Source organism: Aquarana catesbeiana, linkage group LG02, assembly GCF_042186555.1.
Source record: "Aquarana catesbeiana isolate 2022-GZ linkage group LG02, ASM4218655v1, whole genome shotgun sequence".
Taxonomy (NCBI): domain Eukaryota; kingdom Metazoa; phylum Chordata; class Amphibia; order Anura; family Ranidae; genus Aquarana; species Aquarana catesbeiana.
Genome location: NC_133325.1, coordinates 761993395 through 762013104, shown reverse-complemented (window position 1 = coordinate 762013104; position 19710 = coordinate 761993395). Strand labels below are relative to the sequence as shown.

Here is a 19710-nt window from a genome sequence, read left to right as displayed (position 1 = left end):
TAGCCATGAAGTTTGGCCCCAGCAACAGAGGAACTGAGTCAGAGGAGGACACAGAAGAAGCTCTTCTGGGTAATGAAGGTAACTGAAGGCGTCTTGTGTTGTGCTCACAGTTCTCCAAAGCTTTAAGATTGAGTGAAGGTCTCACAATACAAATGAGGCGATCTCAACCTTCTGGCTGTTATCATCATGCAGAGGGTGTTGATCTGCCAGCTGAGCCCCTGCCAACCTCACCCATTTGATACTCAAAAAAGTAATTACTTGAGTTCATACATATTCCACAGTTTACCAAAAAGCAAGTGGCCGAGCATACAGCCAAAAGTTAACTTACAAAGTCTGAAGCCTAGTACACACGAAAAAAAAACCTAACAGCTTAGGTCACAGCCTGTGTACTAACAATCCGATGTTAGTACAGTGATCTCCCCCACTGAGCTATTGTGTCCTGACAGGGGAGCGCTCACCTTAGCCAGAACACTCCAGTCAGCGCTCTCCACCATTGGCTGAAAGTGCTGATCGGGAGCCCGGCATACAGCCTGTTTGTACTAGGCTTAACTGGTAGCTTGAGTAAAATTTTTAAAGCTGAAACCCGATAGATTTCTACTGTATACTGGACCCCTTGATTTTATTTAAAGACTAATGCCAGGCATTGCTAATATACTACATAAGTACATTGGTCCAGCTTGGACCAATGTAACTATGCATATTAGGAATGCACCGATACTATTTTTTTAACACCAAGTGCGAGTACCAATACTTTTTTTTTCTTAAAAGTACTCGCTGATACTAATTACTGATACCTATCGCCTAGGAAGAGGAGGTGGGGGGGGGGGGTGTTATGGAGATGGGTGAGGCTGGGGGGAGGGCAGGGTGGGAGGAGGGGAGTAATGGGGTAATTGGGGGTGGGGGTGGAAAAGGCTGTGATCGCTGGTGGGGAAGAGGATGGGCATGGTAAGGCCATTGGGAGACATTGGGGCAGAGGTGACAGCTGGTGGAGGGGAGGCGGGGAAGGCACCTGCCAGAGATGACAGCTGGCCGAAGGTGGGGATGGCACCCGCCAGAGAAGACAGCCGGCTGGAGGGGAGGAGGAGGTGGGAGATGGAAGCCGGCCTGAGGGGAGGAGGCGGGGATGGGACCCGCCAGGGATACCAGCTGTCCAGGGGATAAGAAACGGTGAGGATGGCACCCGCCAGAAGAGATAGCTGGCCGGAGGCAGTCATGGGATCCACCAGGGATACCAGCCGGCCAGAGGATAGGAAGAGGTGGGGATGGCACCCGCCAGAGAAGACAGCCGGCTGGAGGGGAGGAGGAGGAGGTGGGGGATGGCAGCCGGCCTGAGGGGAGGAGGAGGGGGGAATGGGACCCGCCAGGGATACCAGCTGTCCAGAGGATGATAAGAGGTAGCTTGGCGGAGGCGGTGATGGGATCCACCAGGGATACCAGCCGGCCAGAGGATAGGAAGAGGTGGGGATGGCACCTGCCATAGATGACAGATTGATGACAGATCACAGATTGCCGGAAGGAGGCAGCGGGAATGACACCCACCATAGAAGACAGCTGGCCAGAGGAGAGGAGGAGGCGTTCTGCTGATGCCCCTTCCAGTTTCAGGTATCGGAGCATTTGCGCGAGTATCGATACTCGTGCAAATGCTTAGTATCGGTACCAGTGCAATCCTAATTTATATACCATACCTGGCCGATGCTTCTGGAAGCTGGAAATTACTGAAGTTGACACCGCTATTCCAGTGATCTCAACTTGCTTCTGGGTACCTCCCGAGCAGCTGCACTCCTGCTTACTGAACACAGGAGATCAGCATGGGCACCGTTCAGAGAATGCTTTAAATCCTCTGAATGAATGCAAAGCGTTCTCTGATTGGATGAGGTGGGGTGGTGACTTAACACTCTCCAGCCTATCCAAGCAGAGAACATTTTGCATTCATTCAGAAAATTCAAAGCATTCTCTGAACGGTGCCCGTGCTGATCTCCTGTGTTCACAATACAGCACACCAACCACTCAGTGAAGATCACTGGAGTAGCGGTGTTTTACTTCCGTGATTTCCAGCTTCCAGGGGCATCGGCCAGGTATGGTATATACATAGTTATATAGTATTGGTCAAAGCTGGACCAATGTAACTATGTATAATATAGCCATGCCTGGAATTATTCTAAACTCTGCATGCCATGTAAGTGCTCCAACGTGGGGCTTTCTCAAGTATAAAAATACAGTTGCAAGTTCCCTTTCTAAGTCAGGTTCACTTTAACAACTTATTACCAGCCGCCGCCGTTATATGTCGCTACTTCGACGTTAAGTACCGTTGTTCTGGCAGCAAATGGCTGAACCTCTGTATTTTTAAAAACGGCTGGCGGTCCTCTTTCGGATAAGTGGTCTCGGCTGATTCGCCGCAAGATCGCTTTTATCGAGGGTGGGAGAGGGCCCCCCATCGCTGTGCTCCGGTCGTCTCAGCCGCTTACCGGAGCCGGCCATAGCGGCGGAGACAATTGCATCCACCCCCTCACTGCCTGGATGCCGAGTGAGGGAGAGACGGCCCTGCTTGGCTCCATAGCATTGGAGGGTGGAAGAGACCTCAAACGTCACTTCCGCCCAATGCTCTTAAAGGGGAATTTATTTTATTTTTTGTAAAAAAATAAAAAATGACATTTAATTTTTATTATATATTTTATTTTTTTTATTTTATTTTTATTGCATTTTAGTGTAAATATGAGATCTGAGGTCTTTTTTTGACTCCAGATCTCATATTTAAGAGGTCCTGTCATGCTTTTTTTCTGTTACAAGGGATGATTACATTCCTTGCAATAGGAATAAAAGTGACCCAAACTGTTTTTAAAAAAAAAAAAAAAAGACTGTAAAAAAAAAAAAGGTAAAATAAATAAGAAAAAAATGTAAAGCGTCCCGTCGAGCTCGCACGCAGAAGCGAACGCATACGTAGGTCGCGCCCACAAGCGGTGTTCAAACCACACATGTGAGTTATCGCCGCGATCGTTAGAGCAGTAATTCTAGACCTCCTCTGTAACTCTAAACTGGTAACCTGTAGAAATTTTTAAACGTTGCTTATGGAGATTTTTAGAGGAAAAGTTTGACGCCATTCCATGAGCGGGCGCAATTTTGAAGCGTGACATGTTGGGTATCAATTTACTCTGCGTAACATTATCTTTCACAATATTTAAAAAAAAAAAAGTGGTCTAACTTTACTGTTTTTTTCCCCAAAAAAAAGTGTGCTTGTAAGACCGCTGCGCAAATACGGTGTGACATAAAGTATTGCAACGACCGCCATTTTATTCTTTAAGGTGTTAGAAAAAAATATATATAATGTTTGGGGGTTCTAAGTAATTTTCTAGCAAAAAAAAAAAAAAAATGATTTTAACTTGTAAACACTGAGTGTGAAAAATAGGCCCGGTGCCGATGTACGTCCCTTTTTTGGAGGCGGATATCGTTGTTATGGCAGCAGCTAGCTGCCATAACCCCAGTATCCCCGTTTTCGTGCGGCGGTCGGCTACAAGATAAAAGTGGTCTCTGTGGCGGATTTGCCGCGAGATCACTTTTATCAGTGGCGGGAGAGGGCCCCCCCCCCCTCCCGCCACAATCCGGTGCCCTCCGCCGCTTACCGGAGCCGTCAGTAGCGGCGGAGGCCATCGCGTCTATCCTCTAGCTGTGCATGGAGACGAGTGAGGGGAAGATGGCGCGCCCACTCGTCTCCATGACACTGCAGGGCGGAAGCGACAACAAAACGTCACTTCTGCCCATACGTCTTAAAGGCATATTTTTTTCAATGTCATTTTTTTAAATTACTTTTTTTTTTTTTATTGCATTTTAGCGTAAATATGAGATCTGAGGTCTTTTTGACTCCAGATCTCATATTTAAGAGGTCCTGTCATGTTTTTTTCTATTACAAGGGATGTTTACATTCCTTGTAATAGGAATAAAAGTGACACAATTTTTTTTTTTTTAAACAGTGTAAAAATAAATAAAATCATATAAAATAAATAAGAAAAAAATTTTTTTTTTAAACGCCCTGTCCCGACGAGCTCTCGTGCAGAAGCCAACGCATACGTGATTAGCGCCCGCAAATGAAAACGGTGGTCAAACCACACATGTGAGGTATTGCCGCGATCGTTAGAGCGAGAGCAATAATTCCAGCCCTAGACCTCCTCTGTAACTCAAAACATGCAACCTGTAGAATTTTTTTAAACGTCGCCTATGGAGATTTTTGAGGGTTAAAAGTTTGACGCCATTCCACGAGCGGGCGCAATTTTGAAGCGTGACATGTTGGGTATCAATTTACTCGGCATAACATTATCTTTCACAATATAAAAAAAAAATTGGGATAACTTTACTGTTGTCTTTTATTTTTTTTATTCAAAAAAGTGATTTTTTTCCAAAAAAAGCACGCTTGTAAGACCACTGCGCAAATACGGTGTGAAAAAAAGTATTGCAGTGACCGCCATTTTATTCTTTAGGGTGTTAGAAAAAAAAAAAACAATATATAATGTTTGGGGGTTCTAAGTAATTTTCTAGCAAAAAAAAACAGTTTTAAACATGTAAACACCTAAATTCCAAAACGAGGCTGGTCCTTAAGTGGTTAATATAAAGCCCAAATTCGTCATCTAATGGTAGTTGATGAAAACTTATCCACTTATCTGGTCCACCTTGTTTGTGTTCTAGAACTGCAGGCCAAAAGTTGGCCATATTGGAGCGCATGTCCCCCCCCCATGACCAACATTCAAACCTACTCGATCTGTGTTTTAAAATCTGTAAATCTTGAATTAAAAAAAAAAAAAAATTGTCCAATTATACAATATACCGCTGTTTGTGCGCTAAGATGTTTACAGAACATAACCGCTAAATCCAGCGACATTGATAATTGCTTACATCTCGGCACAGATTCCCGCTTTGTAAATTCTTGCTGTTTTTTATTTTCTTAATTTCCCTTCCTGCGGATTGGGGGGATCCTCCGACAGATGGCGGTATGGCTGGAAGAGACGTGATGTATGACACGGCGCCAGGCAGCTCCTTTGACGAAACATATGTTTAAACAGATGAGATGCTTTCTCCGTTATGAAGTGCCAAAAGAACATGATTAACAAAATGAGCGCCAATAATAACATGTAATAATGGCGCGCAAAAAACCCAGCCGAGCCGGGCCAGAAAGCGATTGAGTGTGTGGCGCTCGCAAGCCGTTCGCGAAGCAGATGGGCTTGTAATGTAATTAGGAATCTTTGTGTTCAATGAGGCATTATTTAAATTGGCTGCTAATTTTCACATCTATTAACCCGCTGAAAAATATAGAGAGCCGCGAGATCTTTTAAAGTGATTTCTGGTCGTTGAGCAGTAAAGAAATGTTTAATTTTCTATCCAGCCAGCTGGAAAGAGATGCTGATGGACGATGATGTATAGGGAAGGAAAGAAACCCTTCTGCGTTGCCCAATCAACCAATCAGAATCCAGCTGTCAATTTTACTACGATAAGTCAAATTAGGACCCATTCAGACCTTGTATTCCTGGTGCATTGCGTTAACGCATGTGCGCATTGCGTTTTGGGCCTCTGATTCAAATGAATGAGCCTGAAAGTCTCCCAAAAATTGACCTGCAGCATTTTCGGCAACGCAAACGAAAAGGTGGAGCGCTGCAGCTTGTGTGCATTGAATCTTTGTTGCCTTGATGAAGCCGCAGTATGTGGACGCATGTCACCATGACGCACCACACTGGAAAGGTGTGAATGGGCCTGCTGATTAGTATGCAGTGGCATAAAATAGAAGCTGCAGTCCATTACAACTGGGAGTGGATTTATAATGATCAATCAGCTGCTGCACCTGCAGGGTTCTAATGAGGAAAGTGGCAGGGTCTGCATCCCTTTTTAGATGTGATTTCCCTTTGGGAGTATCTCACCAAAAATGAAATTTTTGCTGCCGGGGATGCCTGAAATCTAACTTGTATCTTAGTGTAGACTTCTGGGAAAATCGGTGAGCCAATCACACAAGCAGGAAATGACAACATTTCGGGGGGACGTCCTGTACACCACCTGTGTACAGAACACCTTCAGGCTGCCATATTGCATTTTATAGAAAATTACAGTGCTACAGATTAAAAAGGAAAGGCCATTTGTTAATGGAATTCAATTGCAATATGACTTGTGTCCCAATTGTATTCGCTATATTATTATTTTTTTTTTAATTTCCTATCTATTTTTCTCCCCTTGAAAGTGGAGTTACCCTTTAAGCCTCCAAAAAATCTTAAAGTGGAGCTTTGAGGATAGAACAATGGGAGCTTCCATTGCTTTCTTAGTCTTTAAAGCGGAGTGCTACCCAAAAATGGAACTTCTGCTTTTCGGAATCCTCCCCCCCTCCGGTGTCACATTTGGCACCTTTCAGGGGGGAGGGGGGAGCAGATGCCTGTCTAATACAGGTATTTTGTTCCCACTTCCGGGCATAGATACCCAAGCCACCCGCGAGTATCTACGCCACTTCCCGTCTCCCCCCCAGCTGTCTTCTGGGAGACACACAGGTCCCAGGAGACAGCAGGGACCAGTGGAAACGTGCAGCAGGGAACCAGGAAGTGAAGCTGTAAGGCTTCACTTCCCGATTCCCTTACTGAAGATGGCGGCGGCAGCACCCAACAGCCCAGGGACAGATCGGCTTCGGGCACCAACATCGCGGGCGCCCTGGACAGGTAAGTGTCCATATTTTAAAGCTGTATTTGTAGCTGCTGACTTTAAAAAAAAAAAAAAAAAAAAAAAACGGCGGAACTCCACTTTTAAGAAATATATAAATCCAAGAACAAATGTATTGCAGCTTACCAGTTCTTAGTGGTGGCTGCATTAGTTTTCTTTTTTGAGGCTAAGAACATTTTCAGCAAGTGCAGAAAATGCCTAATAATCCTGCCATGAATGCAGTGTTCACCTGCAATAACTGAAACAATGTTATCTTCCTTCTGTAAACCACTATTAATGAATTGCACATGTCTAGTAACTGTACTGTCTGCCCTTGTGCTGTAAAGCGTTGCGCAAATTGTTGATGCTATATAAATTCTGAGTAATAATATATTTGTGTGTGTTGAATATAATAGATTATATTTTATTTAATATATGTGTGTGTGTGTGTGTGTGTGTGTATGTGTGTATATATATATATATATATATATATATATATAGTGCTGTAAAGTATTTGCCTTCTTCCTGATTTTTTTTTTTTTTGCATATTTCTTACACTTACATGATTCAGATCATCAAACAAATTTTAATATTACACAAAGATAACCCGAGTAAAGCCAAGATACAGTTTTTAAGTTATTTATTTTATTAAGGGGAAAAAAAGCTGTTTAAACCTGCCTGGCCCTATGTGAAAAAAGTAATTGCCCCCTCCCATGCTGAATCATGAATGAACTGTGAGTAACCACAATTTTTTGAGTTAAATTTCACTTGCTAGACCCGTTGAATCAAGAAATCACATAAAGAGAAGCTGTCTGACAAAGTGAAGCACGCTAACAGATCACAAAAAAAACACACATCATGCCACACAGAACAGATTAGAAACAAAGTAACATACATGTATCAGTCTAGGAAGGGTTTCAAAGCCATTTCTAAGACTTTGGAACTCCAATGAACCACGGGGAGAGCCATTATCCACAATTGGAACAGCGGTGAGCCTTCCCAGCAGTGGCCGGACTACAAAAATTACTCCCAAGAGCATGACGACGACTCATCCAGGAGGTCATAAAAGAACCCAGAACAACATCTAAAGACCTGCAGGCCTCACTTGCCTCAGGTAAGATCAGTGTTCATAATTCAACAATAAGAAAGAGAATGGGAAAAAATGGCCTCCATGGGAGAGTTCCAAGGCCAAAGACACTGCTGACCAAAAACAACAAAAAGGCTCGACTTACATTTGCCAAAAAACATCTTGATTATCCCCAAGACTTTTTAGGCAAATATTCTGTGGACTGAGGAGACAGAAATTTTACTTTTTGGAAGGTGTGCATCCCGTTACATCTGGCATAAAACGAACACAGCATTTCATAACAAGAACATCATACCAACAGTCAGACATGGTGGTGGTAGTGTGATGGTCTGGGGTTGCTTTTCAGCTTCAGGTCCTGGACGACTTGCCATAATTGATGGAACCATGAATTCTGAGCTCTACCAGAAAATCCTAAAGGAGAATGTCAGTTTGTGACCTCCAAGCTCAAGTGCACTTGGGTTATGCAGCAGGGCAATGATCCGAAACACAACAGCGAGACCATCTCCAAATAGTTCAAACAAAGCAAAATTTAGGTTTTGGAGTGACCTAGTCAAAGCCCGGACTTCAATCCATTTGAGATCCTGTATCATGACCTTGCACAGGCCGTTCATGCTGGAAAACCCTCCAATGTGGCTGAATTAAAACAATTCTGCAAAGAAGAGCGGGCCAAAATTGCTCCACAGCGATGTTAGAGACTCATTGCCAGTTATCGCAAATGCTTGATTGCAATTGTTGCTGCCAAGGGTGGCCCAACCAGTTATTAGGTTTAGGGGCAATTACTTTTTCACGTAAAGCCAGGCAGTTTTGGAGAGCTTTTTTGAGTTTTACGTCAATTAAGTCAGCAGCTACAAATACTGCAGCTGCTGACTTTTAATATTAGGACACTTACCTGCCCAGGGTGCCCGCGATGTCCGTGAAGCCGATCTGTCCCTCGGCCCCCGGGTGGAGGCGCTGGCATCTTCGGTAAGGGAGTCAGGAAGTGAAGTCTTGCGGCTTCACAGCCTGGTTCCCTACCGCGCATGCGCAATCTCACTGGTCCTTGCTGTCTTCTGGGACCCGTGTGTCTCCCAGAGGACAGCGGGGGGACGGGGAGGGGTCGGACATGGTGTACATCTATGCCCGGAAGCAGGAGCAAATAGCTGGATTATACAAGTATCTGCTCCCCCCTGAAAGGTGCCAAATGTGGCACCGGAGAGGGGGGGGGGGGGGGATCCAAAAAGCGGAAGTTCCATTTTTGGGTGGAACGCCGCTTTAACCACTTCAATACCAGGCACTTAGACACCTTCCCGCCCAGGCCAATTTTCAGCTTTCAGCGCTGTCACAATTTGAATGACAATTGCACGGTCATGCAACACTGTACCCAAACAAATTTTTTTATCATTTTGTTCCCGCAAATAGAGCTTTATTTTGGTGGTATTTGATCACCTCTGCGGTTTTTATTTTTTGCGCAACAAATAAAAAAAGACCGAAAATTTTGAAAAAAAAACAAGTTTTTCTTTGTTTCTGTAAACATTTTTTGTAAATAAGTATGTTTTCTTCAATGACGGGCACTGATATGGCTGCACTGACGGGCACTGATACGGCGGCACTGATACGGCGGCACCGATGAGGTGGCACTGATGATGGGCATTGATAGGTGGCACTGGTATGCGGCACTGATGGGCACTCGTAGGTGGCATTGATGGGGACTCGTAGGTGGCATTGATGGGTAGTTATCTGTGCCAACTATCAGTGCCACCCATAGGCATGGATGGGCACTGATAGGTGGGCACTGATGGGCACTGACAGGTGGCACCGATGGACACTGATGGGTGGCACTGATGACACTGATTGTTTGCAGTGATGCCCCTAAGGGTGGCATTGCTGGGCATCACTGCAACATAATGGTGACAATCAGTGCCCATTTGTGGGCACTGATTGGCACAGATTGGGCACTGACTGGGCACATGTGGATGGCCATGGGGTACATACCTGGCCATCCACATGTTGCCCCTTCCCTGGTGGTCCTATTGGCGATCCTGGTGGTCCAGTGTGGTGATCTGAGGGGGGGCTGCGCTGATTGTTTACTGTCTACTCGCGTCTGTCAGACGCGAGTGAGGAAGAGCCGATCAACGGCTCTTCCTATTGACATCGTGATCAGCCGTGATTGGACACGGCTGATCACGTGGTAAAGAGGCTCCGCCGGAGGCTCTTTACCAAGATCGGCGTAGCGATGTGTCAGACTGACACACCGATCCACCGATCGCCGCGGGCGCGCAGTGGCATGTTATCCTACTGGACGTCATATGACCCTCAGTCAGGATAACTGAACCACCGCCCGGCCGTCATCTGCTATGGGCCGGGTGGGAAGTGGTTAATAAATGAAACCATCATTTAAAAACTGCATTTTGTATTTACTCAGGTAACAGGTACAGCGGAACACTGATCGGTCTCCTCCCCTTGTACATCCCTGCCCCCTACAGTTAGAATCACTCCCTTAAGAAACATAGTTAACCCCTTGTGTCCCCCTAGTGGTTAACCCCTTCCCTGCCTGTCACATTTACACAGTAATCAATGCAATTTTATAGCATTGATCGATGTATAAATGTGAATGGTCCCAAAAAAGTGTCCGATGTGTCCGCCATAATGTCGCAGTCACGAAAAAAAATCGCCGCTATTACTAGTAAAAAAAAAAATATATATTTTTTTTTTTAAAAAAATGCCATAAATCTATCCCGTATTTTGTAGACGCTATAACTTTTGTGCAAACCAATCAATATACTCTTATTGCGATTTGATTTTTTTTTTTTTACCAAAAATATGTAGAAGAATACGTATCGGCCGAAACTGAGGAAAAATTATTATTTTTTTTTTAAATTGGGATATTTATTATAGCAAAAAGTAAAAAATATTGTGTTTTTTTTTTTCAAAATTGTCGCTCTTCTTTTGTTCATAGCTCAAAAAATAAAAACCACAGAGGTGATCAAATGCCACCAAAAGAAAGCTCTATTTGTGGGGAAAAAAAGGACATCAATTTTTTTTTGGGTACAATGTCGAACGACCGTGCAATTGTCGTTTAAAGTGCGACAGCGCTGAAAACTAAAAATTGGCCTGGGAAGGAAGGGGGTGAAAATGCCCGGTATTGAACCGGTTAAGTGCGACAAAAATAAGAAATCTGAAAGGGACAAATACTTTTTCGCAGCATTGTGTGTGTGTATGTGTGTATGTATATGTATGTATGTGTGTGTGTGTGTATATATATATATATATATATATATATATATATATATATATATATATATATATATATATATATATATATATATATATGTATATGTGTGTGTGTATCTCTATCATCTATATTATACACTGTAACTGCCACACTATTCTACATATTCCTCCAGGAAGTCAGTGCACTTGCGACATCTGTTCTGATGCTTCTTAAGTCCATGCAAATAAAATAATAACTTTGTAACTCTTCCTTCTTAGATCAAAGGGATAAAACTTCTGTGTGAATATGCAGGAAGTTTAACCACTTGAGGTCTAAACCTTTTTCTGACACTTGTTTCTTACAGTTAAAATGAGATTTTTTTTATTTTTATATATATATTTTTAGCAGAGGCCCTAGGGAATAAAATGGCAATTATTGCAATATTTTATGTCACACTGTATTTGCACAGTGGTCTTTCAAACACAATTTTTTGGGAAAAATACACTTCAATGAATAAAAAAAAAACAAAAACAAAACAGTAAAGTTAGTCCAGTTATTTTGTTTAATGTGAAAGATGATGTTAAGAATCTTGAGAATTCTGATCTATCCTCTAAGCAAAAAAATTGCGATTCTCATTTCAGCCAGAATCGTGCAGCTCTAACTGTCACCCAAAGTTTGTGACATTTCTTTATGGATCTGCTACGCACCTTTCCCCTGGAGAAACAGGAACTTGATTATGGTCCTATGCTCTTCCACATTGAATTTTTCTGGAGGTGCTGCCATGTTCACTTTGGAACTGAAAAAGAAAGAAGTTAAAATCACAAATCATAAGCAGTTGATTTTTGCACCCTTGAATATAGACAGATTGGCCAGTACACCCTGCAATTTACATCTTCCTATCTAAAATTTTATATTTTTGTTTATTTTTTAACCTATATTTATATAATAAAAAATAAATACAATAAAACCTTAATTTATTAATAATGAACTGTATTATATTCTTATTTTACCACTTCAGTACAATACAGGGCACTTATACACTTTCCTGCCCACACCAATTGTCCGCTTTCAGCGCTCTCACATTTTGAATGACAATTGTGCGGTCATGCGACGCTGTACCCCACCAAAATTTTTAGAACTTTTTTTTTTCCCCACAAATATAGCTTTATTTTGGTGGCATTTGATCACCTCTGGGGGTTTTTATTTTTTGTGTTACAAATAAAAAATATGAAAATTTTGGGGGACAAAAATGTTTTTTTTTCTTCTTTGTTTCTGTTACAAAACTTGTAAATAAGTGTTTTTTTTGTTTTTTTTGTTTTTTTTTCCTCCTTCGCTGATGGCAACTGATTAGCACTGATGAGGTGGCACTTATATACAGCACTGATAGGCACTGATAAGAAGCACTGATATAAAGCACTGATGGGCACTCATAGGTGGCACTGATGGCCGTACTGATCAGAGGTGCTGACAGGCATCACTGATGGGCAGTGATTACGATCCTTAATGGGCAATGATTACCATCCCCGGTGCACATCCCTGTTGGCCATGGGTGGGCGTCCCTGCTGGTCCTGAGTGGGCATCCTTGGAGGGGCTGCACTGATAATCAGTGCAGACCCCCCCCCCTGTCAGGAGAGTAGCCGATCAGCTCTCCTTCACGCGTCTGTCAGCACGGATATAGGTAAAGCCGATACGCGGCTTTTCCTGTTTATACTGTGATCAGCTGTGATTGGACACAGCTGATCACATTGTAAAGAGCCTCCATCCGAGGCTCTTTACCTAGATCGGAGATGCGGTGTGTCAGACTGACACACCACCAATCGCCGTGCTGTGCGCCCCCACAGTTTATCCTGCTGGACATCATATGACGCCCAGTCAGGATAACTGAACTACTTCCCAGCCATCATTCTGCCATAGGCTGGGCGGGAAGTGGTTAAATTTAAAAAAAAAAAAAAAAAAAAAAGTGTGTGTACAGGGAGGAAAATTTTATTATTTGATCCCCTGCAGATTTTGTAAGTTTTGCACACATCTCAGGAGGGATTTTGGTCCACTTTTCTTTACAGCTCTTCTCCAATTTCTTAAGGTCTTTTTGGCTGTCGCTTGGCAACTAGAAGTTTCAGCCACCTCCATAAATGTTCTATAGGATTATGGTCTGGAGACTGGCTAGGCCACTCCATGACCTTAATGTGCTTCTTCTTGAGCCACTCCTTTGTTGCCTTGGCGATATGTTCCACGACCCATCTTCATTGTTGGCTGAGGGAAGAAGGTTCTCATCCAAGATTTTACAAATACATGGCCCCGTCCATTGGCCCCTCAATGCTGCAAAGTCGGCCTGTACCTTTAGCAGAGAAACAGCCCAAAGCATCATGTTTCCACCTCCATGCTTGACTGTAGGGATGGTGTTCTTAGGTTCATAGTCTGCCTTTTTCTTCCTCCAAACACAGCAAGTCGAGTTAATGCCAAAGAGCTCAATTTTGGTCTCCTCTGACCACTTTCTCCCAATTCTTCTCTGAGTCTGGGTTCACACCACTGCCTATTGGATGAGGATTTCCTTGCATTCCAATTCGCATAGCAGGAGATTGTGACTGGCTCTCTATGGAGCTGGTGGGAATTGCACAGGAGCCCTGTGCGTCTTTTGGTCCATTTTCAGGTCCAAATTCAGCCAAAAATTTGGGCTGAAATCAGACCTGAAACAGTGAATGGAGACTCGTTGGACTCCTGCCGCGAGCCGCTGCGTGTTGTAGTGTAAACCGAGCCTAAATCATTTAGATGTTCATTGGCAAACTTCAGCCGGGCCTGTACATGTGCCTCCTTGACAGGGGGACCTTCTGGGTGCTGCAGAATTTCAATCCATGGTGGCGTATTACCAATGGTTTGTTTGGTGACTGTGGTCCCAACTGCCTTGAGATCCTTCACAAGCTCCTCCCGTGTAGTTCTGGGCTGATCCCTCACTTTTTTCATGATCATCCTTACCCCATGAGGTGAAATCTGGCATGGAGCTCCAAACCGAGGGCGATTGATGGTTATTTTGTATTTCTTCCATTTGCAAATAATCGCTCCAACAGTTGTCTCCTTCTCACCAAGCTTCTTGCTGATGATCTTGTAGCCCATTCCAGCCTTGTGCAGGTCTACAATCTTGTCCCTGGCGTCCTTTGACAGCTCTTTAGTCTTACCCATGACGGTGAGGTTTGAATGGAAGAGATTCTGTGGACAGGTGTCTTTTATACACATAACAGGTTGTCGTTAGGAGCACCTTCTTAAATCGACAGGACTAATCTGTGTACCACATGAGTTCATACTGTAGCCAGTCTGTGGGAGCCAGAATTATTGTTGGTTGGTACAGGATAAAATACTTATTTTACTCACTGAACGGCAACTCCATTTATAACATTTGTATCATGTTTTTTTTTTCCTGGATTTTTGGTTGATATTCTGTCTCTATCATTTAAAATACACCTATGATAAAAATTATAGACCCTTCATTTCATTTCTTCATAAGTGGCCAAACTTACAAACTCTGCAGGGGATCAAATTATTTTTCCCTATTTTTCTGTACTATTTTTTGCTATTTTTCTATACTATTTTTCACATATGTATTTATATTAATATAATATAAATATATATATATAATAAAATATGCAAATATACTATAATTATTAATACTAATAATAACTTTTTTTTTTTTTATATATTCTGCCTTTTAGAAGGTTGATATTTTTGCCAGAACACAGAACAGGCCAGTCTTATGAACTGTATTATATTTTTTTTTTTTTTTAGGACTGTCCCCACCCGCTCCCCCATGGCTGTTGTATAGCATACAATGCTCCTGTGTGGCCTTTGCCAGGCCCGTATGTGGGTGACACCGGGTCGTGGGAGGAGCCATGAATGCGTCTTTTCTATACTGCAGAGGAGGAAGCCGTGTAACATTCCTGATCAGCACGGAGGAACTCCGCATATTTCTCCCTAACATGAGATCTGACCTTTTCTGTGAGATTAATAGGCCCATCGTACGTTTTATTCGGATTTTCCATATATTGCTCTATTAACATATTTCCAAAACTGCTCGCTCAGCGCTGTATTAATCTCCGCACTGTCAGAGCCGTGGCTGTTTAAACGTTGGCTCGCTGTCAACCTCCCCATTATCACATTCTTGTTGAAACCTCCATGTGCTTCTGTCTCCAGGCCCGGGTAGCGGTGGTAAATCCACTTAATACATTTTATACATTCCTTTTGTCTTTGCTTCAATTATTCATTTACATGGGAAAATCTGCTGTTTTGGTCATCTCGACCATGAGCTTTTACTGCCCCCCCCCTCCCCCTCCAATAGCTAGTGCAGTGTTTCTCAACTCCGGTCCTCAAGGCGCCCCCAACAGGTCATGTTTTCAGGATTTCCCAATTTAATTGGACACAAAACTGTTACTTTTTTAAAACTGCCCTCATCTGGTGGTTTTTCTACTTTCAAATTTTCTGTTTGCAAGACTGTTTAGCGTGTCACTAATCTGCCCGTGCTCAGGTCGGTGTACAGTCCTGCCATCTGCTGGATGGTAGAATAAATGACAATTCGTGCACATACGCACCAGAGTTATGTCCGCCAACCAGGGGCGGGCCCGTCCATTACGGGTGCCGCCCCCTCTATCCACGCCTCCCCCCTATATGATTAATTGATAAATTCATGCATAGGTTTTTTTTGAAGCACCTGATTAGAGCCATAGGCTCTAATAGGCTTCAAAACAGGGTGGACTTGGAGAGCGCAGAGCATTGCGTCCGGAGCCCACCCAGGTGTGTTAGAAAAGCAATTGAATATTTGCTTTTCTAACGCTGAATCGCCTCTCCGCCATTCAGGAAGCGCGGGTCTGTTACCCGGTTCCCCATTGGCTGAAAGGTCAGGCGATCCTATTGGACGTCTAGGAGGAGGGGAGGAGACGCACGGCGGAAGCCGCTGTGACCTCAGAAGAGAAGGGGACACAGGAGATCCCGTGCCTGCCGATCCCCCGCCGCCGATGGGGTAAGTGCCAGGAGACCAGCAGACAGGGCTGGGGGGGGGGGGGGTTGTTTGCCCCCCCCCCCCCAAACAAAAAATATGGCCAAGGATTTCAAACCCGGGGGAAAAGCAGGCCAAGATGTCGGCACTGGTGAGGGAGCTTGTGAACTTCTCAGCACTGGAGCAAGGTGCGTATTTGCAAACATTAAATTTTTGATTGATAAGCAACTGCTTAAATCATGGGTGCTGAACCTGTGGCCCTCCCAGCTGTTGCAGAACTACAAGTGCCATAAGGCATTGCTGACCGTTGTAAGCATGACTCCCAAAGGCAGAGGCATGATGTGACTTGTAGTCCTGAAACAGCTGGATGAACACCCATGGTTTAAATAAACGTCGGCATTGTATAGCCACAGTCCTTTTAGGTTTGCCACCCACTTTTGAATTTGGGGTAAAAGCTGACCATGTTTGGAGCCCCCTGCTGTACGTATGTGGTATTACATGTTGAGGCTCAATACATTTTGTTTCTTTTTCAGGTAAATATTTTGGTGGACACGGGAAGCAGTAACTTTGCAGTTGCCGGAGCTTCGGATCCGGATATTTCCAAGTATTATGATTCTACAGCGTGAGTGACATACTAATTACTTTCCCTTCAATGCATATTGTATTATTACATTTCTGATTGTATTTTACCTTCCTGAAACACCCCCATATACATACATACATATGCACACACCCATACACACCCCCCTATCTATCTATATATATATATATATACACAGACACACACCTATATGCATACATACATACACACACACCCACCCCCATATATATATATATATATATATATATATATATATATATATATATATATATATATATATATATATACACACACCCATATACATACATACATACACCCCCATATATATACACCCACACCCATATGCACACCTTCCCCATCAATGTGCTGATCTTTAAAAATAAAACCTTTCCATTTTAATGAAATACTTTTTGTTTTTAGGCCCAGTTACATCACTGGGCCTCTGTTCTTCTCTATGCAAAGCAGGCAGATCATGGCTGGTGGGCGTCTGGCAGGTTACTTTGCATAGCTTCCTGAAAACATCCCAGCACCCTGCCTCATTACTCCTCTCCCAGAGCCCTTGGCCCTGATGCAAGCAGTGGGCTGGCTCTTGGGAGGCGTTATCCAGATGATGTACCCATCAAGGTATTGTTATTTGCATAATTGGGTGTTCCTAGACAGTTTGCATTTGCATGTAGACCCCCCCCCCCCCCCAGGTATCATCCCCTATCTGCTGCTCAGCCTCCATGATTGAAAAGACTGAAATCCAATAAATGCAAGGGAACGGGCCAGGGGCAAGCAGGCTGGGGAGGAAAAAGAACTAGATGATGCTGGATGTCCTCCAGCCAGGAAATGAGGTGGGCTCTATCTGACTGTCTGTAGCTTCTAATGCACACTGTAAGAAGCTCACAGTGTGCAGTGAAATCAGAGGAGGCTATTTCAGTACAGGACAGGAGCCTGGACAACTGTGCAACACTGAAGGAAATGCTGGGGTTCAGATTTAACCACTTGCCGACCATCAAACTTACATATACGGCAGCAAAGGTGGCACTGCTGCGCCGGATCACGTACTTTAGTACATGATCCAACGCTTCAGGGTAGAGGCCACGCATGCACACAGTCGGCCCGCTCCCGCTGTCATTAGTCTGCAGACTCCTGTTGATCCTTCGGTACAGAAGAAGAATGTAAACAAGGCAGATCACCGTTCTGTCATTTGGGAAGGCATATGGATCCTGTGTTCCTGCAAAGCAGAGACCTGAATCCATGCCTTCCCCTAGTAAAAGCACCTCCCAAACTGTACACAAAAAAACACTGGCTAGGCACACATTTAACCCTTTGATCTCCCTAGATGTTTAACCCCTTCCCAGACAGTGTCATTAGTACAGTGACAGTGCATTTTTTTTTTAATAGCACTGATCACTTTTTTGGTGTCACTGGTTCCCAAAAATTGTCAGTCACTAACTGTCCGTCGCATTATCGCAGTACCACTATAAGTTGCTGATAGCCACCATTACTAGTAAACAAAAAAAAAAATAAAAATGTCCCAAAGTTTGTAGACGTTATAACTTTTGTGCAAACCAATCACTATACTCTTAACCACTTAAGGACCAGCCTCGTTTTGGAATTTAGGTGTTTACATGTTTAAAATAGTTTTTTTTTGCTAGAAAATTACTTAGAAACACCAAACATTATATATTGTTTTTTTTTTTCTAACACCCTACAGAATAAAATGGCGGTCATTGCAATACTTTTTTTCACACCGTATTTGCGCAGCGGTCTTACAAGCATGCTTTTTTTGGAAAAAATTCACTTTTTTTAATAAAAAAATAAGACAACAGTAAAGTTAGCCCAATTTTTTTTTATATTGTGAAAGATAATGTTACGCCAAGTAAATTGATACCCAACATGTCACGCTTCAAAATTGCGCCCGCTTGTGAAATGGCGTCAAACTTTTACCCTCAAAAATCTCCATAGGTGACGTTTAAAAAAATTCTATAGGTTGCATGTTTTGCGTTACAGAGGAAGTCTAGGGCTTGAATAATTGCTCTTGCTCTAACGATTGCGGCGATACCTCACATGTGTGGTTTGACCACCGGTTTCATATGCGGGCGCTACTCACGTATGCGTTCGCTTCTGCGCGCGAGCTCGTCGGGACGGGGTTTTTAAAAAAAAAATGTATTTTTATTATTTATTTTACATTATTTTATTTCTTTTTACACTGTTTTAAAACAAAAAATGGTGCCATTTTTATTCCTATTACAAGGAATGTAAACATCCCTTGTAATAGAAAAAAGCAGGACAGGACCTCTTAAATATGAGATCTGGGGTCAAAAAGACCTCAGATCTCATATTTACACTAAAATGCAATAAAAAAAAAAAAAAAGTCATTGAAAAAAATGTGCCTTTAAGACGTATGGGCGAAAGTGACGTTTTGACGTTGCTTCCGCCCAGCATTGTCATGGAGACGAGTGGGCGCCATCTTAGCCTCACTCGTCTCCAGGCACAGCACAGAGAAGGACGCGATCGCCTCCGCCGCTACCGACGGGTCCGGTAAGCGGCGGAGGGCACCGCATCGCGGCGGGAGGGGGGGCCCTCTCCCGCTACCGATAAAAGTGATCTTGCGGCGAATCCGCCGCAGAGACCACTTTTATCTGAAAGCCGACCACTGCACGAAAACGGAGATACCGGGGTTATGGCAGCTAGCTTCTGCCATAACAACGATATCCGCCACCAAAGTTTGGACGTACATCGGCGTGCGGTGGTCGGCAAGTGATTGATTGATTTTTTTTTTTTTTTTTTACCAAAAATATGTAGGAGAATACATATTGGTCTAAACTGATGAAGAAATTCAATTTAAAAAAAAAACTATTGGATATGTTTTATAGCAGAAAGTAAAATATAAATATATATATTACAGAACTTGGTTCATAAAACAATTTTTCTGGCAGCCATCACGTCGGCAAGAAGAGTCGGCGAGCTTCAGGCCCTGGCGGTCGCAGAACCTTTTCTGAGGGTTTTTTCAGACAGTGTTCCTACCCAAGGTTTCTTCGACCTTTCACCGCTCACAGGAAATAGTCTTGCCCACTTTCTCTTCAGCTCCTGCCAATCCAGGAGAAGAAGATTTTCACACACTGGAAGTGAGGAGATGTTTGTTACACTTTCTAACAGTCACTAAAGAATTCAGAAGGTCAAACGCTCTCTTTGTGACATTCTCAGGC

The 19710-nt window shown here is 43.4% G+C and overlaps 1 protein-coding gene across 1 annotated transcript in view; it reads left to right on the top strand.

The window, feature by feature from the left end:
* BACE2 (beta-secretase 2) overlaps window positions 1–19710 on the top strand; it is a 93649-nt gene that overhangs the window by 19667 nt on the left and 54272 nt on the right. The window contains exon 2 of the mRNA XM_073617224.1: window positions 16446–16534. Coding sequence (XP_073473325.1) covers window positions 16446–16534 — 89 coding nt within the window. The remainder of the gene's footprint in view (window positions 1–16445; window positions 16535–19710) is intronic.